The following is a 25463-nucleotide window of genomic DNA, read 5'->3' on the forward strand; positions in this document are numbered from 1 at the left end:
TTTATCCGTTCCACTTGCCCGTTGGTCTGAGGATGATAGGCGGAGGAGAAATCCAGCGAAATACCCAAGAGCTTACAAAGTGCTCTCCAGAACTTGGAGGTAAATTGGACCTTTCGATCCGACACAATTCGCTGAGGAAGTCCATGTAAGCTGAAGATCTGATGGATGAAAATTCTTGCCAATTCTGGAGCCGAGGGTAATCCAGGCAATGGAACGAAATGGGCCATCTTGGAGAACCGATCCACCACCACCAGGATGGTTGTGCATCCAGAGGAACGAGGCAAATCTGTAACGAAATCCATAGCTATTTGTTGCCAAGGGGCCTCGGGAACGGGTAACGGATGCAGGAGACCGGAAGGTAGCCCGCTAGGTACTTTGTTTTTAGCACAAGTCGTGCAGGAGGCCACAAAATCCGAAGTATCTTGTCGGAGAGACGGCCACCAATAGTACCGGGAGAGAAGAGCGAGAGTCTTCTTGGTGCCGACATGTCCAGCAACTTTGGAAGAATGTCCCCAATGCAATACCTCTGTTCTCTTGTCACACTGGACAAAAGTTCTGCCAGGGGGAACAGAGAGGAGGTTAGAGGGAGCCACCATGATGATTTTGGCAGGATCAATAATATGTGAAGGACCTTCTTCTGTCTCGGGAGATTGCAAAGATCGGGAAAGTGCATCCGCTTTAGAATTCTTATCTCCGGGTCGAAAATGAAGCTTAAAATCAAAACGAGAAAAGAACAAAGACCATCTGGCTTGTCTGGAATTAAGTCTTTGGGCGGATTGAATGTAAGCCAAGTTTTTGTGGTCTGTGAAAATTTTAAAGGGATGAATGGCCCCTTCCAAGAGATAACGCCACTCCTGTAGAGCCATCTTTATAGCTAGTAATTCTCGATCTCCAATTGAATAATTGCATTCCGCTGGCGAAAATGACTTCGAGAAGAACGCACAAGGAACCAGACGACCGGAGAGAGATCTTTGGGAGAGAGTTGCCCCAGCACCCGAAGAGGAGGCATCCACTTCAAGGATGAAAGGCCTGCTGGCCACAGGCCGATGAAGAACAGGAGCAGATGTGAAGGCCCTTTTTAGGGAGAGAAAGGCGTCTTCTGCCTCCGGAGGCCAAACATTGTGAACCGCTCCTTTCCGGGTAAGAGCGGCGAGAGGCTTGCTCACAGAAGAGAAATGCGGAATGAATTGTCTATAGTAGTTAGCGAAGCCCAAAAATCGTTGGATAGCCTTCACTCCAATAGGACGAGGCCACTTAAGTACAGCAGATAGTTTCTCAGGATCCATCTCCAACCCCATGTCAGATATAATATATCCCAAGAAAGGCAAAGAAGTCTGTTCAAACAAACACTTCTCGATCTTTGCGTAGAGGCGATTCTCCCGAAGACGCTGTAGAGCCAGACGAACACTTCCTCTGTGAGAGGACAAGTCGGGTGAAAAAATAAGGATGTCGTCAAGATACACCACCACACAAGAATACAGTAGATCACGGAAGATCTCATTCACAAATTCCTGGAAGACCGCTGGAGCGTTACAGAGACCAAAGGGCATGACCAGGTATTCATAGTGGCCATCCCGGGTGTTGAAGGCAGTCTTCCACTCGTCTCCAGCGCGAATTCGGATCAAATTATAGGCTCCGCGTAAATCTAGTTTGGAGAAAATTCGGGCTCCTCTCAGTCGGTCGAAGAGTTCAGGAATCAGCGGTAGGGGATACCTATTCTTGACTGTGATGGCATTCAGACCTCGGTAGTCTATACATGGCCGAAGGGATCCATCTTTCTTCCGAACGAAGAAAAAACCGGCTCCAGCTGGAGAAGAGGACTTCCGGATGAAACCCTTGGCTAAATTCTCTCGGATGTATTCTGACATGGCTAAGGTCTCTGCCGGAGATAACGGATAGGTTCTTCCCTTGGGAAGGGTAGATCCAGGAATTAACTTGATAGGGCAGTCATAGGCTCGGTGTGGAGGAAGAGACTCCGCCTCCTTTTTATCAAAGACATCGGCAAACGAGAGATAGGCAGAGGGAAGACTAGGAAGATTGACGGGTGCTTGGGGAAGACCTGGACGGGAAACGGACAGCAGACAACGTTCATGACAACCATGACCTCAGCGGAGTATCTCTCCAGAGCGCCAATCAAGAACTGGCTCGTGCGACCTGAGCCAGGGTAGACCCAAGAGCAGAGCGTGAGAAAGATTAGGCAGAACATAAAATGCTATCTTCTCCTGGTGTAGAGCTCCAATCTGCATGTCCAACTCGAGAGTGACCATCTTGATGGAAACAGGTAGGGGTCTGCCATCCACTGCAGAAATAAAACGCGGAGTCTCAAGAGTAACCACAGGTATCCGAAATTTGTTCACCTCCTCCTGCCAAATGAAATTACCAGCGGCACCCGAGTCCACATACGCCTCCACAGACCTATGCTCAAGACCTACAGAAATCAAAGCTGAAATAGTTAGGGGTAGAGAGGAATTTGAATCACCTAGGAAGGCCTCTCTTACCTGGCCTAGGTGGAGGAGTTTCCCGGCCTCTCTGGACAGGAACGCAAGAAATGATTTACCCCTCCGCAATAAAGACACAAGCCCTGCGCCAACCTCTCCCTGCGACGCTGCTCCGACAACCTAACTCGATCCAGCTGCATAGGTTCAGGAGCGGAAGAAGCAGAGGACTTGACCGAGGAGGAACCAGGCACCCAATTAGTCCTAAAGGATCTCCTCTCCCTGACTAATTCTCGAGAGCGCTCCTGGAAACGTAAATCAATACGTGTGGCCAGGGATATAAGGTCCTCCAGGATAGTAGGGGTATCCCGACCTGCGAGCTCATCCTTAATCTTGGACGAGAGCCCTCTCCAAAAAGCCCCTACCAGTGCCTCGTTATTCCACCCAAGCTCAGAAGAAAGTGTCCGGAAACGGATGGCGTATTGTCCAACAGTAAGGTTCCCCTGTTGAAGATTAAAGAGGGATTCAGTGGTAGATGCCACCCGACCTGGCTCATCAAAGACCTTACGAAATGTGTCCAGAAAAATCTGTATACTGGCAACTACCGGGTCATCCCGCTCCCATAAGGGGTTAACCCAGGACAGAGCTTCTCCCTCGAGATGGGACACAATAAAGGCCACCTTAGCACGATCAGAGGGATATTGCTGGGGTAGGAGCTCGAAGTGTAGACGGCACTGGTTCAAAAAACCCCGACACAATTTGGGATCGCCGCTGTATCGAGGGGGCTTTCCCAAATGAGGAGGAGGAAGGGGCACAGGATCTCGATGAGAGGCAGAAGCAGCGGCGGCAGACTGAAGAGAGTGAAGGCGGTCGTCAACCGACGCCATGTAAGTAAGAATATGGGACTGGGTATCTCGCTGCTGTGCGAGCTCCTGCTGGAGTCCCACCAGCAGAGGGGCGTTACCAGGATCCGAAGTCTGTAGGGCGGTTAAACGAGAGTCCATAGACTTCATAACAGACATAATACGGGTCTGATTCTCCCGTAAGAACAACAACTTCTTCTGGGTTGCTGCAGAGGCACCAGCGGGGTCCATGGCCTGATTGCACTGTGACAATCTGACTGCACTCTGATGTAATCTGAGCGCAGTCCTATAGTGACCGTGAGAACGGAAGACTGAGACAATCTGACTGCACTCTGATGAAATCTGAGCGCAGTCTTATAGTGACCGTGAGGACGGAAGACTGAGACAATCTGACTGCACTCTGATGAAATCTGAGCGCAGTCCTATAGTGACCGTGAGGACGGAAGACTGTGACAATCTGACTGCACTCTGATGAAATCTGAGCGCAGTCCAATAGTGACCGTGAGGACGGAAGAACCGGACAGAGAGTGGACCCTCTGGGTCACGGTACTGATACACCCAGGGGCGAGCGAACCCGCGATGACAACCCCTATACAGGGATAGTTGGGGAGCAGGCCCGAGGGGAACAATACCACAACAGCTGGCACCAAGAGGGACGGCTCTGGAAAGGACAGAAGGGAAGGACGGAAGTGGAGGAGAAATCCTGGGAATGAAAGTAAAAGGGAGAAAGTAGAAGGGACGAACCAAGGGAGACAGGCTGGGAAAACGGAGGGAAGACAGGAGGAGAATGAGCCTGAGAAAACGGACCAGACCGGAGCAGAAAAGGATCTGAACCAGACAGGGCCAAACGAAGGTACAAACTGCACACAACAATCAGGCACCTCCATTATGGAGGCGAGGCCTGATATAGCCCAAAGAAGTACCTGATTGGAAGAGACAGGAGCAGGGAGGGTCCGAAATGGTTAACTGGAGGAAGAAGTGCACGCCCGCGTCCTAAGGCGCATGTGTGGAGCAGGTACAGGACGGGAGGGAAGAATAGCGCGCACCCCACGCCGAAATCCTCGAGCAGCAGGAAGAGGACGCGGGGAACCGGCGCGACACTGAGAGCGGCGAGAAGAAAAAGAGAGAGCGGGACTGATAGGAGAAGCGGCCGCAGCATCAGAGGAGGCCGGTATGACAGGAGCTAAATAGCAAATGTGATCCCAGAATGAGGCAGAGCAAAATTAACATGATCAGACTGGGAAAGAGAGACAGGATACAAAACCCGGCCTTCATCATGACAAATACTGAACATGTTAACGTGGCCTAAGAGAGACCTTCTACCCCATGTAATAATCTAATTGCCCTCCTTTGAACTTACTCTAGCTTTCCAATACCCTTTATAGAATAAGGAGTCCAAAACTGCATCCCATGCTCAAGTGGCCTAACAATTTATTTATAGAGGGATAATATTACACTGGGATCACAGGTTTTTATATCTTTTTTTTTTTTTTACACATCCTAAAATTTGTTTTTGCATCTGCTGCTTGGCATTGAGCACTGCTGCTTAGCTTACTTTTAACCTTAATAGCAAAGTCCTTCTCCTGTTCTGTTGTCCTGAGTATATTTCCATTTAATGTATATAGCAATATAATAACTGCAGTTTTTTACCCATCTGCATATAGTGTCCCCTAGTCCTTTCTTCTGATACAAGGCTCTTGTGTACAGTATCAAATGCCGTTGCAAAATTCAGATATATCACATCAGCCGCATTGCCAACATCCAAATTTGCACTTTCCTCCTCATAGAAACCCAGCATCTTGGTTAGGCCCAACATGTTTTTCATTAAACCTTGCTGGTAGTCAATTGTTATATTATTTTCTATAATATATTTTTGTATTTTCATCTCTTATAATACATTAAAAAATGTATATATATCATAAGTCAAACTTACCATATGGTAGTTTCGGAGATCCACTGTTTTACCCTTCTTGGACATCTGTAACACATAAGCAATCCTCCAATCTTGTAGCACAGTCTGAGAAGATTCTAAGATCGATCTATTACTGAGCTCATCTCCCTCAATAATCATGGATGAATACCATATGGGGCTTTACCAATATTTAATATGCTCAAATGTAGGCATTCTCCTTTTTGTCTTGATAAACGTTGATCACTGCCATTCTGAATGAAATCTTGCACAGGCAATTCAATGGTGAACATGGGTGAAAGTACAGGTTTTCTATCTCAGCCTTCTCTTTGTCCTCTACAATTAATGCATATTCATGTGGTCATCTTTTAGGGAGCCGATAGCCTCTGATTTTTTTCCTTGTTTTTTCCTGTTGTTGTCGATTTATTTATCTGTGGCTCAATTTGCCAGCTTGATTTGTTTTTTACTTTTCCTATTGAGATCTTTATACGCCTGGAATGTTATTTCCAAGCTCTCAGCCTTCAGTCTTATAAATGCCCTTTGTTTTTGTCTTATTATATTTAGTACTACCCTACTTAATCATAATGGTTTCTTTTTATTCCTGGATATTATATTACCAGAGGGTATAACTGTATTACAATATTGATGATAGCATGTAGGACGCATCTTAAAGCGCTATATTTCATAATGAATGCGAACAATGCAATACTTCAGTCATCCAGTGTTGTCCGTCACTGGATATTTGCTTTCTTTCTAATCAGCAGCCCTAAAGCAGTCACTTAGGAAATAGTTCAGGGAAAAAGCTAAACAAATCCAAAATTTTTCTTCCTATCATAGCAATAATTTTTTTTTATCTGTACCTCTTAATGCTTTCATGCTAATGTTTTTTAATTTGTTCCTGATGTGCGGCTGGTCTAGGTATGGTAGAAGATTACAGGCCTCCTTTCTATGACATGGTTCCACATGATCCAAGTTTTGAGGACATGAAGAAAGTTGTTTGCGTCGATCAGCAACGACCAAATGTTCCTAACACTTGGAGTTCAGAAAAAGTAAGTCAAGCAATAATAAGTGTCATAATGTATGTAATGTAAGCAAAATTATGGTATATATATTGTAGCACAGCTGGGAAAGACAGAGTTAAATCCCATCTCTGCAGGGTCTTGATTAAATACACCTGGAAGGTTTGGCCAAGAACAAGGAAGTAGCTTCATGGAGTGGCAGTCTCCAGAGGGAGGGACAGTCCGCTGGATGTTGAGCAGAGTTGAGTAACCAGCACAAATGTGAGCTGTAGCTGATAGAGAGACATGCCAGGTCTCTCTCTGAATGGACTTTTCTGTCCACACATGAAGGGAGTGGAGGTGTGGTTGACTAATAGGTGTTGTGAGAGATTCGTACCTTCCGTTTCCTCGATGTAGGGCAGACAGGACCAATGCTGTTCAGCGTCCGGAGAGATGATGCACACCAGGGATTGTGCAATCCAGACTCGTTTATTTGTAAATCTGGACATACAGCGTACGATGGTAATACAGTACTTTCTCAGGAAATGCAGGTGTAGACAAGGTACAGTAAGACGTAGCACCAAGTATGGCTGTAAGTGTGAGCAGCAAGAGGTCGAAAGACTGATGCCTTCCTCAGCCCGGTTCAAGCGTGTCCTCTCACAACAGCAAGTAAACTGAAAATGAAATGGCTGCCAGCAGGAAGAGAAGACTTGAACCGGATGAGAAAGGTGTGCCCATAAAATTAATGAATAACAAGCTGCCATAAGGAAAAAGGTCATTGGGTGGCAACAGAGTAAAATATAACAGATATCGTACACAGTCTGAAAATAATACATGTAAACTGAATAGCATAACTTACACGGAACAGCACATGGAGACTGCTCTAAGCAGTGTGTGAGAGCTGCGGAGAACCGTGTGAAGCTGCAGCCTCTTCAGTGTGACCTGTGTCTGGAGTTGAACACTGTTTTTTGGCACTGGAAGCTGCTGGACTCAGGCTGAAAGGAATACCGCAACTGGTGGGATCATGCTTCTTCTGTATACAAAGTCTGCTCCGGGAGAAAGGACTGCAATCTCTTTGGGTGAGCATGCACTGACATATGTGATCATGAATAAATGCACAGGCCGTGTTCAGAAAAGCACAAGTATCAATGGTTGCTATGGACAATAGCTGTTTTGTTTGACAAGCTGTTGCTAGCTCAACCGCTTATGAGTAGCCAGGGTCTGTTCTGTTAGCGCCGGGACAAGGCTGCCTACTAGAGAGAGTAAACGCCTAATATTTATATATATATATACACTGCTCAAATAAAAGGAACACTTAAACAACACAATATAACTCCGAGGCAATCACACTTCTGTGAAGTCAACATGTCCAGTTATGAAGCAACAATGATTTTGAATCAATTTCTCCTGCTGTTGTGCAATTGGAACAGACAACAAGTAGAAATTATAGGCAATTAGCAAGACAACCCTTATAAAGGAGTGGTTCTGCAGGGGGTGTCCACAGACCATTTCTCTGTTCTCATACTTTTTGGCAGTTGTTTTGGTCACTTTTGCATTTTATCACTGCTCTCACCCCTGGAGGTACAGTAGAAACCCAAAGAAGTTGTTCAGGTAGTGCAGCTCATCCATGATGGCAAATCAATGCGAGATGTGGCAAGAAGGGCAGCTGTGTCTGTTAGCACAGGGTCCAGAGCATGGAGCAGATACCAGGAAACATGCCAGTACACCAGGCGATATTGAGGGGGCCATAGGAGGGCAACAACCCAGCAGCAGGACCACAACCTCCTCCTTTATGCAAGCAAGAATAGAAGGAGCAGTGCCAGAGCCCAGCAAAATGACCCCCAACAAGCCACTAACATCCATATGTCTGCTCAAACTGTCAGAAATAGGCTCCATGAGGATGGTATGAGGGCCCGACGTCTACAAGTGTGTGTTGTGCTTACAGCCCAACACCCTGCAGTGGGATTGGCATTTGTCAGAGAACACCAAGATTGTCAGATTCGAAATTGGCGGCCTCTACTCTTCATGGATGTGAGCAGGTTCACATTGAGTACATGTGACAGACGTGACAGAGTCTGGAGACATCATGGAGAACGGTTTGCTGCCTGCAACATCCTTCACCATGACCGGTTTGGCAGTGGGTCAGTAATGATGTGCGGAGTCATTTTTTTAGAGGGCTGCACACCCCTCCATGTGCTAGCCAGACGTACCCTGATTTAGGTACCAGGATGAGATTCTCAGACCCATTGTGATACCATATGCAAGAGCACTGGGTCCTAGGTTCCTTATGATGCATGACAATGCTAGGCTTCATGTGGCTGAAGTGTGTCAGCAGTTCCTGCATGATGAAGGCATTGATGCTATGAATTGGCTTGCTTGTTCCCCAGACCTGAATCCTATCGAGCACATCTGGGACATCATGTCTCCATCCACCAACACCACATTGCACCACACACTGATGCTTTAATCCAGGTCAGGGAGGAGATCCCTCAGGAGACATCCGCCACCTCATCAGACTATGCCCATGTGTTTTAGAGAGGTCATACAGGCACATGGAGACCACACACACTAATGAGCATCATTTCCTAGTCTTGAGGTATTTCCACTCAAGTTGGATCAGCCTGTAATTTGATTTTCCACTTTTATTTTGATAAGCATTCTAAATTTAGACCTCCATGCGATATTAATTTAGATTTACATTGATCATTACATTGATCATTACATTTGATTTACATTGATCATTTCTGTTTTATTGTTCCCAACACATTCCACTATGTAATGAATAAAGATTTGCAACTGGAATATTTAATTCATCGATATCTAGGATGTGGTATTTTAGTGTTCCCTTTATTTTTCTGAGCAATGTGTATATATATACAGTACAGACCAAAAGTTTGGACACACCTTCTCATTTAAAGATTTTTCTATATTTTCAAATTATAAATTCACACTGAAGGCATCAAAACTATGAATTAACACATGTGGAATTATATACTTAACAAAAAAGTGTGAAACAACTGAAAATATGTCTTATAATCTAGGATCTTCAAAGTAGCCACCTTTTGCTTTGATGACTGCTTTGCACTCTTTTGGCATTCTCTTGATGAGCTTCAAGAGGTAGTCCCCGGAAATGGTCTTCCAACAATCTTGAAGGAGTTCTCAGAGATGCTTAGCACTTGTTGGCCCTTTTGCCTTCACTCTGCGGTCACTCTGCGGTCCAGCTCAACCCAAACCATCTCGATTGGGTTCAGGTCTGGTGTCTGTGGAGGCCAGGTCATCTGGCGTAGCACCCCATCACTCTCCTTCTTGGTCAAATAGCTCTTACACAGCCTGGAGGTGTGTTTGGGGTCATTGTCCTGTTGAAAAATAAATGATGGTCCAAGTAAACGCAAACCGGATGGAATAGCATGCCTCTGCAAAATTCTGTGGTAGCCATGCTGGTTCAGTATGCCTTCAATTTTGAATAAATCCCCAACAGTGTCACCAGCAAAGCACCCCCACACCATCACACCTCCTCCTCCATGCTTCACAGTGGGAACCAGGCATGTAGATTCCATCTGTTCACCTTTTCTACATCGCACAAAGACACGATTGTCGGAACCAAAGATCTCAAATTTGGACTCATCAGACCAAAGCACAGATTTCCACTGGTTTAATGTCCATTCCTTGTGTTCTTTAGCCCAAACAAGTCTCTTCTGCTTGTTGCCTGTCCTTAGCAGTGGTTTCCTTGCAGCTATTTTACCATGAAGACCTGCTGCACAAAGTCTCCTCTTAACAGTTGTTGGAGAGATGTGTCTGCTGCTAGAACTTTGTGTGGCATTGAACTGGTCTCTAATCTGAGCTGCTGTTAACCTGCGATTTCTGAGGCTGGTGACTCTGATAAACTTATCCTCAGAAGCAGAGGTGACGCTTGGTCTTCCTTTCCTGGGGCGGTCCTCATGTGAGCCAGTTTCTTTGTAGCGCTTGATGTTTTTTGCAACTGCACTTGGGGACACTTTCAAAGTTTTCCCAATTTTTCGGACTGACTGACCTTCATTTGTTAAAGTAATGATGGTTACTCGTTTTTCTTTACATGGCTGCTTTTTCCTTGCCATAATACAAATTCTAACAGCCCTATTCAGTAGGGCTATCAGCTGTGTATCCACCAGACTTCTGCTCAACACAACTGATGGTCCCAACCCCATTTATAAGTCAAGAAATCCCACTTATTAAACCTGACAGGGCACACCTGTGAAGGGAAAACCATTTCCGGTGACTACCTCTTGAAGCTCATGAAGAGAATGCCAAGAGTGTGCAAAGCAGTCATCAAAGCAAAAGGTGGCTACTTTGAAGAACCTAGAATATAAGACATATTTTCAGTTGTTTCACACTTTTTTGTTAAGTATATAATTCCACATGTGTTAATTCATAGTTTTGATGCCTTCAGTGTGAATTTATAATTTGAAAATATAGAAAAATCTTTAAATGAGAACGTGTGTCCATACTTTTGGTCTGTACCGTATATATATATATATATATATATATATACATATATATATGTATATATATATATATATATATACGGGTACAGGGTGGGCCACTTATATGGATACACCTGAATAAAATGGGAATGGTTGGTGATATCAATTTCCTGTTTTGGCACATTAGTATATTGGAGGGGGGAATAAAGTTATGTTAAAACCAAGCACACCATTGTTTTTCTTGTGAAATTCTCAATAAGTTTGATGTGTCACATGACCCTCTTACCATTGGAAAAAATTTTGTTGGATCCAAAATGGCCAACTTCAAAATGGCTGCCATGGTCACCACCCATCTTGAAAAGTTTTCCCCCTCCCATATACTAATGTGCCACAAACAGGAAGTTGATATCACCAACCATTCCCATTTTATTTAGTTGTATCCATATAAATGGCCCACCCTGTATATGAAATATATACCAAAAAAATATAAACGTAACACTTCCTCCCATTTTTCGTTAGCTGAACTCAAAGATCCTACACTTTTCTATGTACACAAAAGGCCTTTTTTCAACAATATTGTTCACATATTTGTCTATATCTTTGTTAGTGTGCACTTCTTTTTTTGCTGAGATAATCCATCCACCTCACAGGTGTGGCATATCAAGATGCTGATTAGATAGCATGACTATACTGGGTTTTTCCAGGGGGAGGAGGGTTGTCAGAAAACCAGTCAGTATATGGTGTGACCACCATTTGCCTCACGTAGTGCAAGACATCTACTTCGCATTGAGTTGGTCAGGTTGTTAACTGTGGCCTGTGGAATGTTGCTCCACTCCTCTTCAATGTGCGAAGTTGCTGGATATTGGCTGGAACTTGAACACACAGTCGTATACGCTGATTGGGAGCATCCCAAACCTGTTCAGTGGGTGACATGTCCGGCGAGTTAGCTGTCCTTGCAAGAACTGGGATGTTTTCAGCTTCCAGGAATTGTGTGCAGATCCTTGAAATATAGAGCCGTGCATTATCAGGTTGCAATATGAGGTGATGGTCGTGGATGAACGGCACAACAGTGGGCCTTAGGGTCTCGTCACAGTATCTCTGTGCATTCAAAATGGCATCAAGAAAATGCACCTGTGTTCTTTGTCCATAAGATACACCTGCCCATAGCATAACCCCAATGCCACCATGGGCCCCTCGATTCACAACGTGGACATCAGCAAACCGCTGATCGACAGCTTGCTCTGCAGTGCACTGTGCTGGGACGTGGTCACAGCCACTTCTCACTGTGTGCTGAGCGATGACTGAAGGTGCACCTCTATAACTGAAAGCCGGGGGCTGCTGGGAGGAATAAAGTTAATTTCCTCCCAGTAGCCAGGTTCACAGTGCAGCGGCCGCACGGCTTTAGAATGTTATTAACCTGCAGACTAATCCCATATGTGCAGGTTAATAATATTTGGGGACATGAGGGGTTTCCTTTAATTTATTGCAGATATTCTATTTGTATGTACTATGAATGTTTATCTAGAATTGACACTCACAGTAGTGATGGGAAATGTGGCAGATGTGTGGTTTATTGTATTCAATTGATTTGAACTAGCACAATCTAGTGGCGCTCAGGATGACTGTTTGGCACTCCTGCTCTATACAAACACTGATACAGGAACCACAAAAAAAGAAAAAATTGAATGGCACAAAGACAAAAAAATCGACTTACTGGTGGAGATGGTGGTCTCTGAATCAACGACATCCTTCACGGTATATTCACGGTGTGTGGAGGTGCTTGCTGAAAAACACATATGAAGTAATCCAATGATAAGAAGAAAACAGCCGCACAACTCGAATCTTCCGTGGAATAAAAAACCTTTGTCCTTTATTTCATTTGCACAATGTGGACAAGGTTATAAGGGAGAGACGTTAGCAGAACATACAGAAAAAAAGGACTACGGCCATTTTGCGTCTTGCACGCTTCGACGGGTCCTGCAAGACGCAAAATGGCCGTAGTCCTCTTTTTCTGTATGTTCTGCTAACGTCTCTCCCTTATAACCTTGTCCACATTGTGAAAATGAAATAAAGGACAAAGGTTTTTTATTCCACGGAAAATTCGAGTTGTGCGGCTGTTTTCTTCTTATCATTGGATTACTGATACAGGAACATTTTAGGGTATGTGCACACGGTAAGTATTGGGTGCAGAGATTTCTGCATCTCTTGGCAGGAAAAATGCAGCGGCAAAAATGTGCTGGTGCAGATTTTTCCCTTCTCATTAGTATGGGTGAAACCTGCAGTAAAAACGCTGAAAGAATTGACATACTGCTGATTTAAATCTGCATCGAATATGCAAGTTACAAATACTTCAGGATTATCATTCATTTTTTGGTGAATGAGGAAATCCATAAGGTTTTGGAACAAATCTGTGCAGACAAAAAAGGAACAAATCTGCAACGTGTGCACAGGTCCTTACTGTTTGTTGCTTGTGTGCTAGTAGTGTAAATCAGATAAGTACATAGGATCAAGTAAACCACTTATGTTGGCCATCAATCTTAGATAGCTGTTGGCCCAGCGCTCGTGTTATGTATTTACTTGTGTTATGACAACGCTTCTTTCTGACTGTCCCCCAAGCACATGCAATCTCAGATTAGCATGCATGTGTTTCAGAGTGGAGAGGGAAGGAAGCTGCCTATTGCTATTCCCCAGCAAGAAACACACACCATGCACACTACTTATCTAGTTGGGTTTAACCACTAATTTTCTGAACAGAAAAGTGGTGACAATCTTGTGAATCAATAGGAAGAATACTTGGCACTCAACTTTGGAACATTATTTTGTGTTTATTTCAGTCAGAAATCAAAACCTTTCGGCCTGGTTTGGCCTTCATCAGTTACAGACTGCACAGTATGTGCGTAGTCTTGTCCAATTTAGTGAGTCGGACAGTGGTTAATGGATCACTTTAAATGAGCGTTGTGGAAAATGTGACTATCAGTGTCAGAAGGATGAACACTGCCTACCGGGCCTGTGATAAGAGACAGTGTGCGCGTGTGTCCTGCAGCAACGCGGTATCCACCACTGGATACCGCGTTGCTGCAGGACACAGCGTTTTCCACAGTTCTCATTTAGAGTGATCCTTTTACCACTATCCGACTCACTAAATTGGACAAGACTACGCACATACTGTGCAGTCTGTAACTGATGAAGGCCAAACCAGGCCGAAACATTTTGATTTCTGACTGCATTAAACACAAAATAATCTTCCAAAGTTGAGTGCCAAGTATTCTTCTTATTTATATATAGCAGGGGTGTCAAACTGCATTCTTCGAGGGCCGCAAACCATGCGTGTTTTCAAGATTTCCTTAGCTTTGCACAAGGTGCTGTAATCATTATGTGTGTAGGTGATTAAATTATCACCTGTGCAGTACAAGGAAATCCTGAAAACATGACCTGTTTGCAGCCCTCGAGGAATGCAGTTTGACACCCCTGATATATAGTGTGGGAACCTACTTGAGCACCTTCCCTAGTAGTGTATACGGTGTTTTCCTCACTAATCTTGTGAATGGGTCACACAGGGAATGTCCCTTTGCCCAATATCCACAAAATGTAGTCAGTGTAAGGCAATACGAGAAACTCGCGTGAGTCTCTAACATCAATACCCTGCCCTGCTGCTATCGGTTCGGACCGGAGCATTCAGCTGCATAGAAATACATGCAGCCACACGCTTGGGTCCTGAATGCCGGCAGCAATGCTGGGTATTGAGGCGAGAGACTCTTGCGATTTTCTTGCATTGCAGTTGCAAGTGTGACACCGGCCTAAAGCTACTTTCACACTAGCGTCGCACTCGGCCCGTCGCAGTGCGTCGGGCCAAGGTTCCAACGCTAGCAGTGAATGCGCCACACAACGGAGGCAGCGGATGCATTTTTCCTGCGCATCCGCTGCCCCATTGTAAGGTGCGGGGAGGTGGGGGCGGAGTTCCGGCCGCGCATTCGTGGACAGAAGAAGCGGTCCGTCGGCAGCAAAAAACGTTACATGTAACGTTTTTTGCTCCCGGCGGTCCGCCACAACACGGCGCAACCGTCGCACGACGGTTGCGACGTGTGTCAATGCATCGCAATGCGTCGCTAATGTTAATCTATGGGGCAAAAACGCATCCTGCAAACAACTTAGCAGGATGCGTTTTTTTCCCATAAACGACGCATTGCGACGTATTGCAAAAAACGCCAGTGTGAAAGTAGCCTAAGGCCTTGTTCACACGACAGTGTTTTCAGTAGAAGTGCTGTCTATGAAAAAAAGCACTTGGACTAATGTTACTCAATGGCGTAGTGCAGATGAGTGATTAGTTTTTTCAGATAAAACTGGTTTCTTCTGTAAATCGGGCATCATATGGTGCCACAGTATAACATCTGATTTTTATGTATACATTGCAATCTTATAACATAGGAAGTAGTAAAAATGTATATTGTATAAGCATATTGTACATGGACGTTGTGAGAAAAAAATTGTCCCACTTTTCTGGATTTTTTTATACCGCCGTGTGAGCCCACCATTAGAAAAGTGTAAGGGGAGTGGAAAAATATTTTATTTCTCTGGATCAACAATGCCATTAACAGACATTACTACATTGATAAACCTGCCGCACGGTTTCTTTCTCATGTATTGATATGGTGTGACATTATCCCTGAGTGCGGCCGTGCGCATCTATCCATCATTTCTTTATAAATATATTGATACGTTGCACTGCTAGGCAATGAACGGGCGAATCTTCTATTATGTGTTTTGGCCCCTAATACTCCATGCTTCTGGCCTGGCTTGTGGCCTAAAATGCAGGTACAGCAGAATGTACCAGCAGTGTATTTTCTATTTGTAGAACAAGTTACCATGACATTTTCCCTGTTTCTGTTATGAATTAACCAGATCTTGATAAAACACATCCAGCGCCCATTTTTGCTTTTATAAAGAAATATTAATAAAACTTTGGTGTGATACGAGGAAATTGGAAATTATGAGGTGTGACTTCCTGAGTTGCTCATACCGTATCTGGGCTTACTAGGCGTGTATCCCGAGCTACTTCATGATAAGAAAGGAGAGACATTTTACTATTTTACTTGATTTCTATAATTTGTGGTCCAGACAGGCTCAGACTGACCCACAGGGTAACAGGGGACTTTCCCGGTGGGCCCCTGTACAGATCTTGCCTCCAACGCTACTGTAGCAGTACTTGGCATAATTCACTTGATTTATTCCGTACAGAAAAATAGCAGCATCTCCTCATTCATTAACCAAACTACCCAGTTTATTATTATATAGAGATATAGTTAAATTTGTGAACGAGGGTAGTGTAATATTTGTATGCAGGTGAAAACTGGGGACCCCCAAGGTCAATGTTACTGGTGGGCCCTTGGCACCCCAGTCCAACACTGGGTCCAGATGGAATGCATCACCCTAAAATCTTGCAAGTAACATGTACTTAGGTAAGGTTAAGTTCATACCTGCATCAGAGCCTTTTTTCCATTAACATGATGATCTCCAGAGGGGAAACCAAACCGTTATAGTGAATGGGGTCCATTGGGCTCTGTTTGTATCTGCCATAGGATGGATACGTTTTTTACCATTTATGTGTTCATATTGCGGGGCTGAAAAAAGTTAGGCTTAGCCTAAGCAAGATGGTCATAAAAAGTTTTACTACTATAGTAAGTGATATTGGATACTGCTGAGAAAGAAGCTGAGCTGCAGTTCTCTGCCAATAGGTGTCTGGAAGTGCTGCTCCGCAGGAGGGCTGCCAAGGGGGCATCTGCCAATTCGTTTTTAGAACTGATGGGATTCCTAGAGATCAGGCCACAGGAATCAGAGTATTATGGCTTATTCCAGCTTTAGGTCTCAACATTAAATGATAGAAATACAACCTTTATGTTATATTGTAACTACAAGAATGTGGACCCCCAACCATCACATCACTAGCTTGTCCTGTTCCAAATCCTTGGGTGTTGTGCTCTACGGAAGCATATAAGACAGTTAGGAACATGAGAAGATTTTGAGGTATATGAGTGGCCAGACTTTTATGAATGGGGAATTGACCCCCTAATTATTGGGTTAAGACCCTTCATGAGTAATTTCATTGGTAAATCTAGAGCCACTGTGGAAACAGATTCGTAGAGGAAGATTTGTTGACTCTACTGGGACTTGGACATTTTTCACATTTTTAAGTTGGTCCTTCAACGTCTTTTTATAAATATTCCTTTTCTTTCAAAGGTGTTCATGTGTTAAGTAAAGCGATATGTTTGGATGCTTGGGAACATCGTAGAGATTGTATGTAATGAAAATCTCCAAAAAATAGAGACTATTCATGTTCCTTGTTGCATCACACTTTTTATTGCTTCAATGGATCTAATCTACTGTAAGAAGGAAACAACTTTGCAAATAATTCTCATTAACAATTTCCTACCGTTTTGTGTCTATAACTGCAATGCAGATATATACAGTGGGGCAAAAAAGTATTTAGTCAGTCAGCAATAGTGCAAGTTCCACCACTTAAAAAGATGAGAGGCGTCTGTAATTTACATCATAGGTAGACCTCAACTATGGGAGACAAACTGAGAAAAAAAAATCCAGAAAATCACATTGTCTGTTTTTTTATCATTTTATTTGCACATTATGGTGGAAAATAAGTATTTGGTCAGAAACAAAATTTCATCTCAATACTTTGTAATATATCCTTTGTTGGCAATGACAGAGGTCAAACGTTTTCTGTAAGTCTTCACAAGGTTGCCACACACTGTTGTTGGTATGTTGGCCCATTCCTCCATGCAGATCTCCTCTAGAGCAGTGATGTTTTTGGCTTTTCGCTTGGCAACACGGACTTTCAACTCCCTCCAAAGGTTTTCTATAGGGTTGAGATCTGGAGACTGGCTAGGCCACTCCAGGACCTTGAAATGCTTCTTACGAAGCCACTCCTTCGTTGCCCTGGCGGTGTTCTTTGGATCATTGTCATGTTGAAAGACCCAGCCACGTTTCATCTTCAATGCCCTTGCTGATGGAAGGAGGTTTGCACTCAAAATCTCACGATACATGGCCCCATTCATTCTTTCATGTACCCGGATCAGTCGTCCTGGCCCCTTTGCAGAGAAACAGCCCCAAAGCATGATGTTTCCACCACCATGCTTTACAGTAGGTATGGTGTTTGATGGATGCAACTCAGTATTCTTTTTCCTCCAAACACGACAAGTTGTGTTTCTACCAAACAGTTCCAGTTTGGTTTCATCAGACCATAGGACATTCTCCCAAAACTCCTCTGGATCATCCAAATGCTCTCTAGCAAACTTCAGACGGGCCCGGACATGTACTGGCTTAAGCAGTGGGACACGTCTGGCACTGCAGGATTTGAGTCCATGGTGGCGTAGTGTGTTACTTATGGTAGGCCTTGTTACATTGGTCCCAGCTCTCTGCAGTTCATTCACTAGGTCCCCCCGCATGGTTCTGGGATTTTTGCTCACCGTTCTTGTGATCATTCTGACCCCACGGGGTGGGATTTTGCGTGGAGCCCCAGATCGAGGGAGATTATCAGTGGTCTTGTATGTCTTCCATTTTCTAATTATTGCTCCCACTGTTGATTTCTTCACTCCAAGCTGGTTGGCTATTGCAGATTCAGTCTTCCCAGCCTGGTGCAGGGCTACAATTATGTTTCTGGTGTCCTTTGACAGCTCTTTCGTCTTCACCATAGTGGAGTTTGGAGTCAGACTGTTTGAGGGTGTGCACAGGTGTCTTATAATACTGATAACAAGTTTAAACAGGTGCCATTACTACAGGTAATGAGTGGAGGAAAGAGGAGACTCTTAAAGAAGAAGTTACAGGTCTGTGAGAGCCAGAAATCTTGATTGTTTGTTTCTGACCAAATACTTATTTTCCACCATAATATGCAAAAAAAATGATAAAAAAAACAGACAATGTGATTTTCTGGATTTTGTTTTCTCAGTTTGTCTCCCATAGTTGAGGTCTACCTATGATGTAAATTACAGACGCCTCTCATCTTTTTAAGTGGTGGAACTTGCACTATTGCTGACTGACTAAATACTTTTTTGCCCCACTGTATGTCTCATAATAACATAACACAGCTTAGATCGGTATGGGAGCTGTTTATACAAAGCGGTGGGATATTTTTAATGAAGACCATTTGCACAGTTGTTTTATTGTTCATTTCAAGTGTGCTAGAAGAATTGGTGGTGAAGGTGGACATAGCCTTTAAATCTATTCCCATTTGTAGTGGTTTGAAAGTTAGACCTTGCTACAGCCGACCACAGTGTGTGAGGATAGAGCAATGCAACAGTAAAAAATGACCAATCTGTGCACTGCAACACAATATACAGCTCTAGCAAAAATTAAGAGACCACTGCAAAATGTTCAGTTTGTCTGATGTTTCTCTTTATAGGTATATTTTTGAGTAAAATGTACTGTAATTTGTTCATTTATTCTATAAATGAATGACATGTCTCTGAATTTCCAAGCAATAAATTTTGTATTTTTTCTGACAAAGAAAAATGGTCAAAATTAAAAAACCCCAGTGCTTTCAGACCTCAAATAATGCAAAGAGAACAATTTCATAATCATTTAGAGACAACAATACAAATGGTTTAACTCAAGAAGAGTTCAGAAATCAATATTGTGTGGAATAACCATGATTTTTAATTACTGCTTGTCATGCTTTCGATCAGTCTTTCACACTGCATCTGGCACAAAAATTGAAGCAGTTCTTCTTTGTTTGATGGCTTGTTGTGACTATCCATCATCCTCTTGATTACATTCCAGAGGTTTTCAATGGGCTTCAGGTCTGGAGATTGGGTTAGCCATGATAGGGTTTTGATGTGGTGGTCTCTTAATTTTTGCCAAAGCTGTTTATACATTTTTATTAACATTGCTCTGCAGAATATAGAAAGGAATTAGTCTTATGCTATGTTCAAAAAGTAATATCTTACATTTACATTAAAGGGACTCTGTCACCTCAATTTGGCGGGATATTAAAATGAGTTGTTACCGGTCAGATGGGTGGCGTATCCTCGTAATTTCTCCACCCCGTCCATCCCTTTTTTCCACATTAGTTTAGTACATAACAGTATGCGTGCGCCATAGTTGGCATGTGCGCCTGCAGTCTTCGGTGGCGCACGTGCAGTATACTTTGCCCTACTGCGGGCAAAGCCGAAAAGCCTAACTGCGCATGCGCCCGCATACTATGTCCTGGAACACAGCGAAATACTTCCAGAACATAGTGCGTGGGCGCATGCGCAGTAATGCTTTTCCGCATTAGGGCAAAGCATACTGCGTGTGCGTCACCGAAGACTGCAAGCGCACGCGCCAACTATGGCGCACGCATACTCTTATGCACTAAACTATTGCGGAAAAAAGGGACGGATGGGGTGGAGAAATTATGAGGATATGCCGCCCATCTGACCGGTAACAAATCATTTTAATATCCCGCCAAATTGAGGTGACAGAGTCCCTTTAACTCAGTAGCTTCTAAGCATCACTTTAATTTTTGGTGTGACAAATTTGAGCAACAATAGACTTTTTAAAGCTCTTTTGTTTTGTCTGTTTACCATTTTGCCCAAATCACTTAAAGGTGTTGTCAACTACTAGGATACCTCCTTCTTGATCTAAATGTTTGGTCCTGATAAAGTAATAAAGCCTATACTCGCATCCCGTGCCGTTGCCGTTCCAGCGATGTCAGCAGTCACGGTCCCGGATCTCTCATGTGGTTGTTGTGACACGTGACCCTGGTGCTCAATCAGCACTGGCGTCACTGTCCCCGCCTTGGGACATTTTGAACATGAAGAGGAAGTCCGGGCTGCAGTTACTCTCTTCCTCTTCATGTTCAAAATGTCCCAAGGTGAAGGCAGTGACACCAGCGCTGATTGGGCACCGGAGTCATGTGTCTCAACACTGCACGAGAGCCCGGGACCACGAGTGCCAGTACGGGAGGCGAGTATGGGCTTTTTTATTTTATCAGCCCAAAACTTTTAGATCAAGAAGGGGTTGCCCTATTAGAGGACAACCTCTTTAAAGCACTTTTTCAAAATGTCAGAAACCAATATCTGCTATAAATCTGTGGAGTAAAACTCTTCTTACCTGGAAAAAATGAAAAAAAAAATCTGTTTCCTGAAATAAAAGCATAAATAATTTCTAGAAAATGTAATCTATTTTCCCATCTTCCTACTAGATATTATCAGCACTTATGAAGATCATGAGAGAATGTTGGTACCAGAGTCCATCAGCGAGGCTTACTGCTCTGAGGATCAAGAAGACATTAAACAACCTGAACAATTCCCTGGAACAGAGGAAACAAGACTGTTGAAACCGGTGACCAACTTTGTGATTTGCACATTGTAAGAACTCAAGATTGACATGAAGCCAAGGGAGAACATTCTGGATATTTATAGTCATTGATATGTTCCAGACTACAAAGCACATCACCATCTGACTTGGATCCCATCCTAGGCACCAGCAGAACTCATGGCAAGAATAACACAACTAGCACCCTTACCAGATATTAGTAATCCGTGCCTTCTAGATCTTGTTGGGTATAAATATTCAGCAATATTGAATCTATATTTAACTCTTTACATGACCAATGTATGTATACTACTGAGCATCATAGCATCATACATAGTAAGAATGATTTGAGAAATTCACTGTGTACTTGTCCTTTCACACAGCCCTGTAGAACATTACATTCTTGGTGCCCTCATCACTTGCAAGGTAAAACAGCTTTGTGTGCACATACTAGGCTGGTAATTTCTGTAACTGTCCAGATTCACATGCCCTGTATCTTGCCATGCACTGTTTTTTGAGTTGGCGGTCCTTATCAGCATTAATCAAGCAGTATAAATGTTTAAAGGTCCAATCCGTATTTATGGATTCTGCCATTGTCCAAAGACTTGCTTGTCCCAAACTGAAAGCCCAACTCTGTTTTGTCTGTAGGCAGAAGATCATCTCCCTTTGCTCCTTTTTGGTGTATCTGCTGATAGACAGATTGCGCTTTACATGAGGCAGTGGGCAGCAAGTTAGACAAAAGGGAGGCACTTTGTGGACATCACTTTGAAGTGATTTAATTAAAAAAAAATTGGGGGGGAGCACAACATAAACGATACATGAGGTGATTTGCAGACTGTCTCCTTTATCCATCTATCAAATGAGATCCTGGTGTCTGAAAATACTATCACCATTTTTTTATAAGCTTTATTCTATAGCTTTCTTTACATTTATAATAAAGAACATGCTGTTCTTATGGATCTCATATATAGCTACTAATCTTCTGGTATGAAACACAATAGGATCCACCTTGATTGTAGGAGATGAGCAAATCCTTAGAGCTCTGCAATGCTAAAATAGGCATACATTTGGCCTTCAGCTTCACCTGGTCCATCTACTAAGAGAAAAGGTTGTGTGTCATTCAAAGATACATGTATATAATGCACACATTAAGGATTTTTAACCCTTGTCAGGCTGCATAATTTTACAACCTTAACAGGCTGCATAGGTACAATTGTACCTTCACATATACCTCCACTGTGGGAAGACTTTACTTGGTTTCAGAAACTAAAGTTCATTCAGCTACAAATGTTATGCTGATATCTATTGTTCAGTGTTGTTACTGGTCACTTATGTTGCTGTCAATTAAGTTAATTCAAACTGGGAGTGGCTTCTACTTGTCTTCCTGCCTCCCTCCTCTCATTAGCCATTTTGCTGTTCATCTCATTGCTGTGAGCACACATTTCTAGGCTTGTGAAGTCTTCAATTTCTTGGAAACGAAGGTAGGAAAGTCTCACAGCATCTAACAGCCAGTTATACCTTTATTCTCATTATGTGGGGACAGAACAGTCAAATTGTCTTTCAGCCTGGACTTGGCTTACATATATTTTGTATGAAACTTATCACTATAGGTATAATTTTTATACGAAAAATGGATAATAATTAGTATCTACATATTGTTTTACGATGTTTTATTTATATTCAGCACAAAATACGAAGCCAAAATTCATCTAGCAAGTCATCATGAGTGATAGTAATGCTGGATCTAGTTTCCGCCATAATCCAAGAAAACGTGTTTGCAGGTTAGTATAATTTTGTGAAAAGCCAATAATGTAGTATTTCGGAAAATTATTTATTTTACATTTTTTCATATTTACAGATTTACGTCTGACGAAATAATGCGAATGCTAGAAGAATCTGATTCTGAGCATGAGGATGAACCATATGTTCCATCTGATGATGAAAACTATGTACCACAAGTGGATGTTACTGAAGAAGATTCAGACATTGAACAAGAAATGGTCATAGAGCATGAAAATGAATACGAATCAGACGAAAGTGTTGAGGATGATTCTGTGCCTCAAAGTGCAGGCGACATTTGGACTGCTAAGGATGAAACTCAATGGTGCAGTAATCCACTGCCAAATGCACAAACAAAATCTCGTAATGTCCTACGACAAAGAGGTGGCCCTGCAGCAATCAGCAACCTATATACAGCAAAAGAGCTATTCAAGTCCATCATGACTCCCGAGATGTGTGACATCATATTACGGGAAACGAATCGAAAGGCCAAGAGAGTTTGTGATGCTTACAACAACGAACTGGTACAACGTTTTCCTGATTCTTCCAAACGGCCACCACAAAAAACATTCAAGCAATTTACTGAAACTGAACTTCATGCATTTTTGGGCATACTGATTGCTGCTGGTGTGCACAGAGCCAACAAAGAGAATCTGGAGGAAATGTGGAATGTTGCTGCTCTGCCTCTTATACGTGCAGCCATGTCTCGTGACCGCTTCAAGATGATACTCAGATTTATCAGGTTTGACAACGAAAATACACGTGCAGAACGTGTGCAAACAGATAAAGCTGCACCAATACGGGACATCTGGACAATGCTGAACAGTAATCTGGAGAGAGCCTACAAGCCATATCATTGTATCACCGTCGACGAGCAATTATTTCCATTTAGAGGTCATACTAAATTTACCCAGTATATACCTTCAAAACCAGCTAAATATGGCATAAAGATTTTCTGGGCTTGTGACTCATCAAATGCCTACCCTTTACAAGGTCAGCTCTACACTGGGAAACCAACTGATGGTCCTCGACAAGTAAACATTGGAGAACGAACAGTATTGGACCTAGTGAGCTCGTATAAAGGCTCTGGAAGAAATGTCACCACCGATAACTTCTTTACAACCATGGAACTAGCTAAGGTATTGAACTCCTGGAACATGACACTAGTTGGTACAGTGAGAAAAAACAAAAGGTTCCTACCTAACAACATGCAGCCTGCCAAAGAAAGGCCTGTATACTCGACAAATTTTGCCTACAATCATGATGCAACAGTCTGTTCATATGTACCAAAGAAGAACAAATCAGTCGTGCTTCTATCATCTATGCACATGACGGGAGAAGTTGAAGAGACACTAGCAGCCAAGCCAGAGATAATAAAATACTACAACATAACAAAAGGTGGCGTTGATGTTATGGATAAAATGTTGGGAGAGTACACTGTGAAACGACGAACATCACGTTGGACTTTGGCATTTTTCTACAATATGATTGATGTCAGTGGGTTAGCATCCTACATCATCTACAGAGAACACAATCCAAGCTTCAGGGCAAAGGATCAACGAAGAAAGTTCCTGAAAGATCTCGCAAATCAGCTGTGTATGATTGCAATTGAAGATCGTAGTACAAACAAAATGATAATGAGAAACCATTTTCTTCGAGGTGCAGTAGAAATGGTGCTTGGACGATGCATTGTGGTAGCATCGCAGCCAGCAGCTGGCCCCAAAATACCTCATGGTAGTCGTGGACCCTCCCCTGTTGTTGGTAGTTGCTATGTCTGCAGAGACCTGAGGCGAAAACAACGCAAGACTAGAAAGTCTTGTGTGGTTTGTGTGAAACCCATTTGCGATGAACACTCTGTAGCAAAGCCAACATGCATTACTTGCAAAGAAAATCAATAAAAAAAAGTTTCTTACATTTTCTTTTATAATGTAAATGAACAGTTTTTTACTTGTTTATAATAGTTAAATAGCATTATCATTAAAAAAAAATTTATGCTTTTTCCCTTGCATTATCTTCATTCAAAATATATGAGGTACATTTGTACCTATGCAGCTTGTTATGGATGCAAAAAGATCTCGACCCCTTATCTCGGAAGCGGGTGGAGATATTTTATTGAAATTTGGCCAATATATTCTGGACCAAAAATGTAGAGATGTCACGAAATTTCAGCCCTCTACGTCTTTTTAAAAAAAAGTTATTGCAATTTTAAAACGGAATAGTTACAATTGTACCTATTCAGCCGGATAAGGGTTAATATAGGCACATTTTTACGGCAATCTTTCATATCAACACGATTTATTGAAGGAGTTAGTTTTTTTGTGTTTTTTTTTACTTTAATGCATGTATTCATCAAATGAAAAAATAATATTTGCAATTGGATTCATTCAAGATTTGCACTGTTTGCCTTCTATAGCTTCTGTGTTGCACTTTTGTATTGTTAGCTGCAGAATGAAGTAGCTGAGAATCCATCAGTGAGCCTGTTCTCAGGGTCTGACAGGAGAGTTTGTAACTCTTTTCTTTGACTTTTTTTCAAGCTACTCTCAGTTGATTTATGACCACAGGCCTCATCGAGGTATAATTTGGAGGGAATTGCAGAGCCTATAAAAGCCAAACAATGCAAACATTTTAATGTAATCATATTGCAAAAATGATTTTTAGCCCAAAATACATGTATTTAAGTAAAAAAAAAAACATGTTCCCCTAGGTGGGCAAACCAC

General features: G+C 42.8%; 1 protein-coding gene across 1 annotated transcript in view; it reads left to right on the forward strand.

Annotated features, from left to right (window-relative positions):
- ACVRL1 (activin A receptor like type 1) overlaps positions 1–21325 on the forward strand; it is a 159822-nt gene extending 138497 nt beyond the window's left edge. Inside the window, exons 9-10 of the mRNA XM_069758304.1 lie at positions 6126–6256; positions 20855–21325. Of these exons, the coding sequence (XP_069614405.1) occupies positions 6126–6256; positions 20855–20989 (266 nt within the window). The 3' untranslated portion in view covers positions 20990–21325. The remainder of the gene's footprint in view (positions 1–6125; positions 6257–20854) is intronic.
- Positions 21326–25463: the final 4138 nt, after the last annotated feature.

This window comes from Ranitomeya imitator, chromosome 3 (genome assembly GCF_032444005.1).
Source record: "Ranitomeya imitator isolate aRanImi1 chromosome 3, aRanImi1.pri, whole genome shotgun sequence".
Lineage (NCBI taxonomy): Eukaryota > Metazoa > Chordata > Amphibia > Anura > Dendrobatidae > Ranitomeya > Ranitomeya imitator.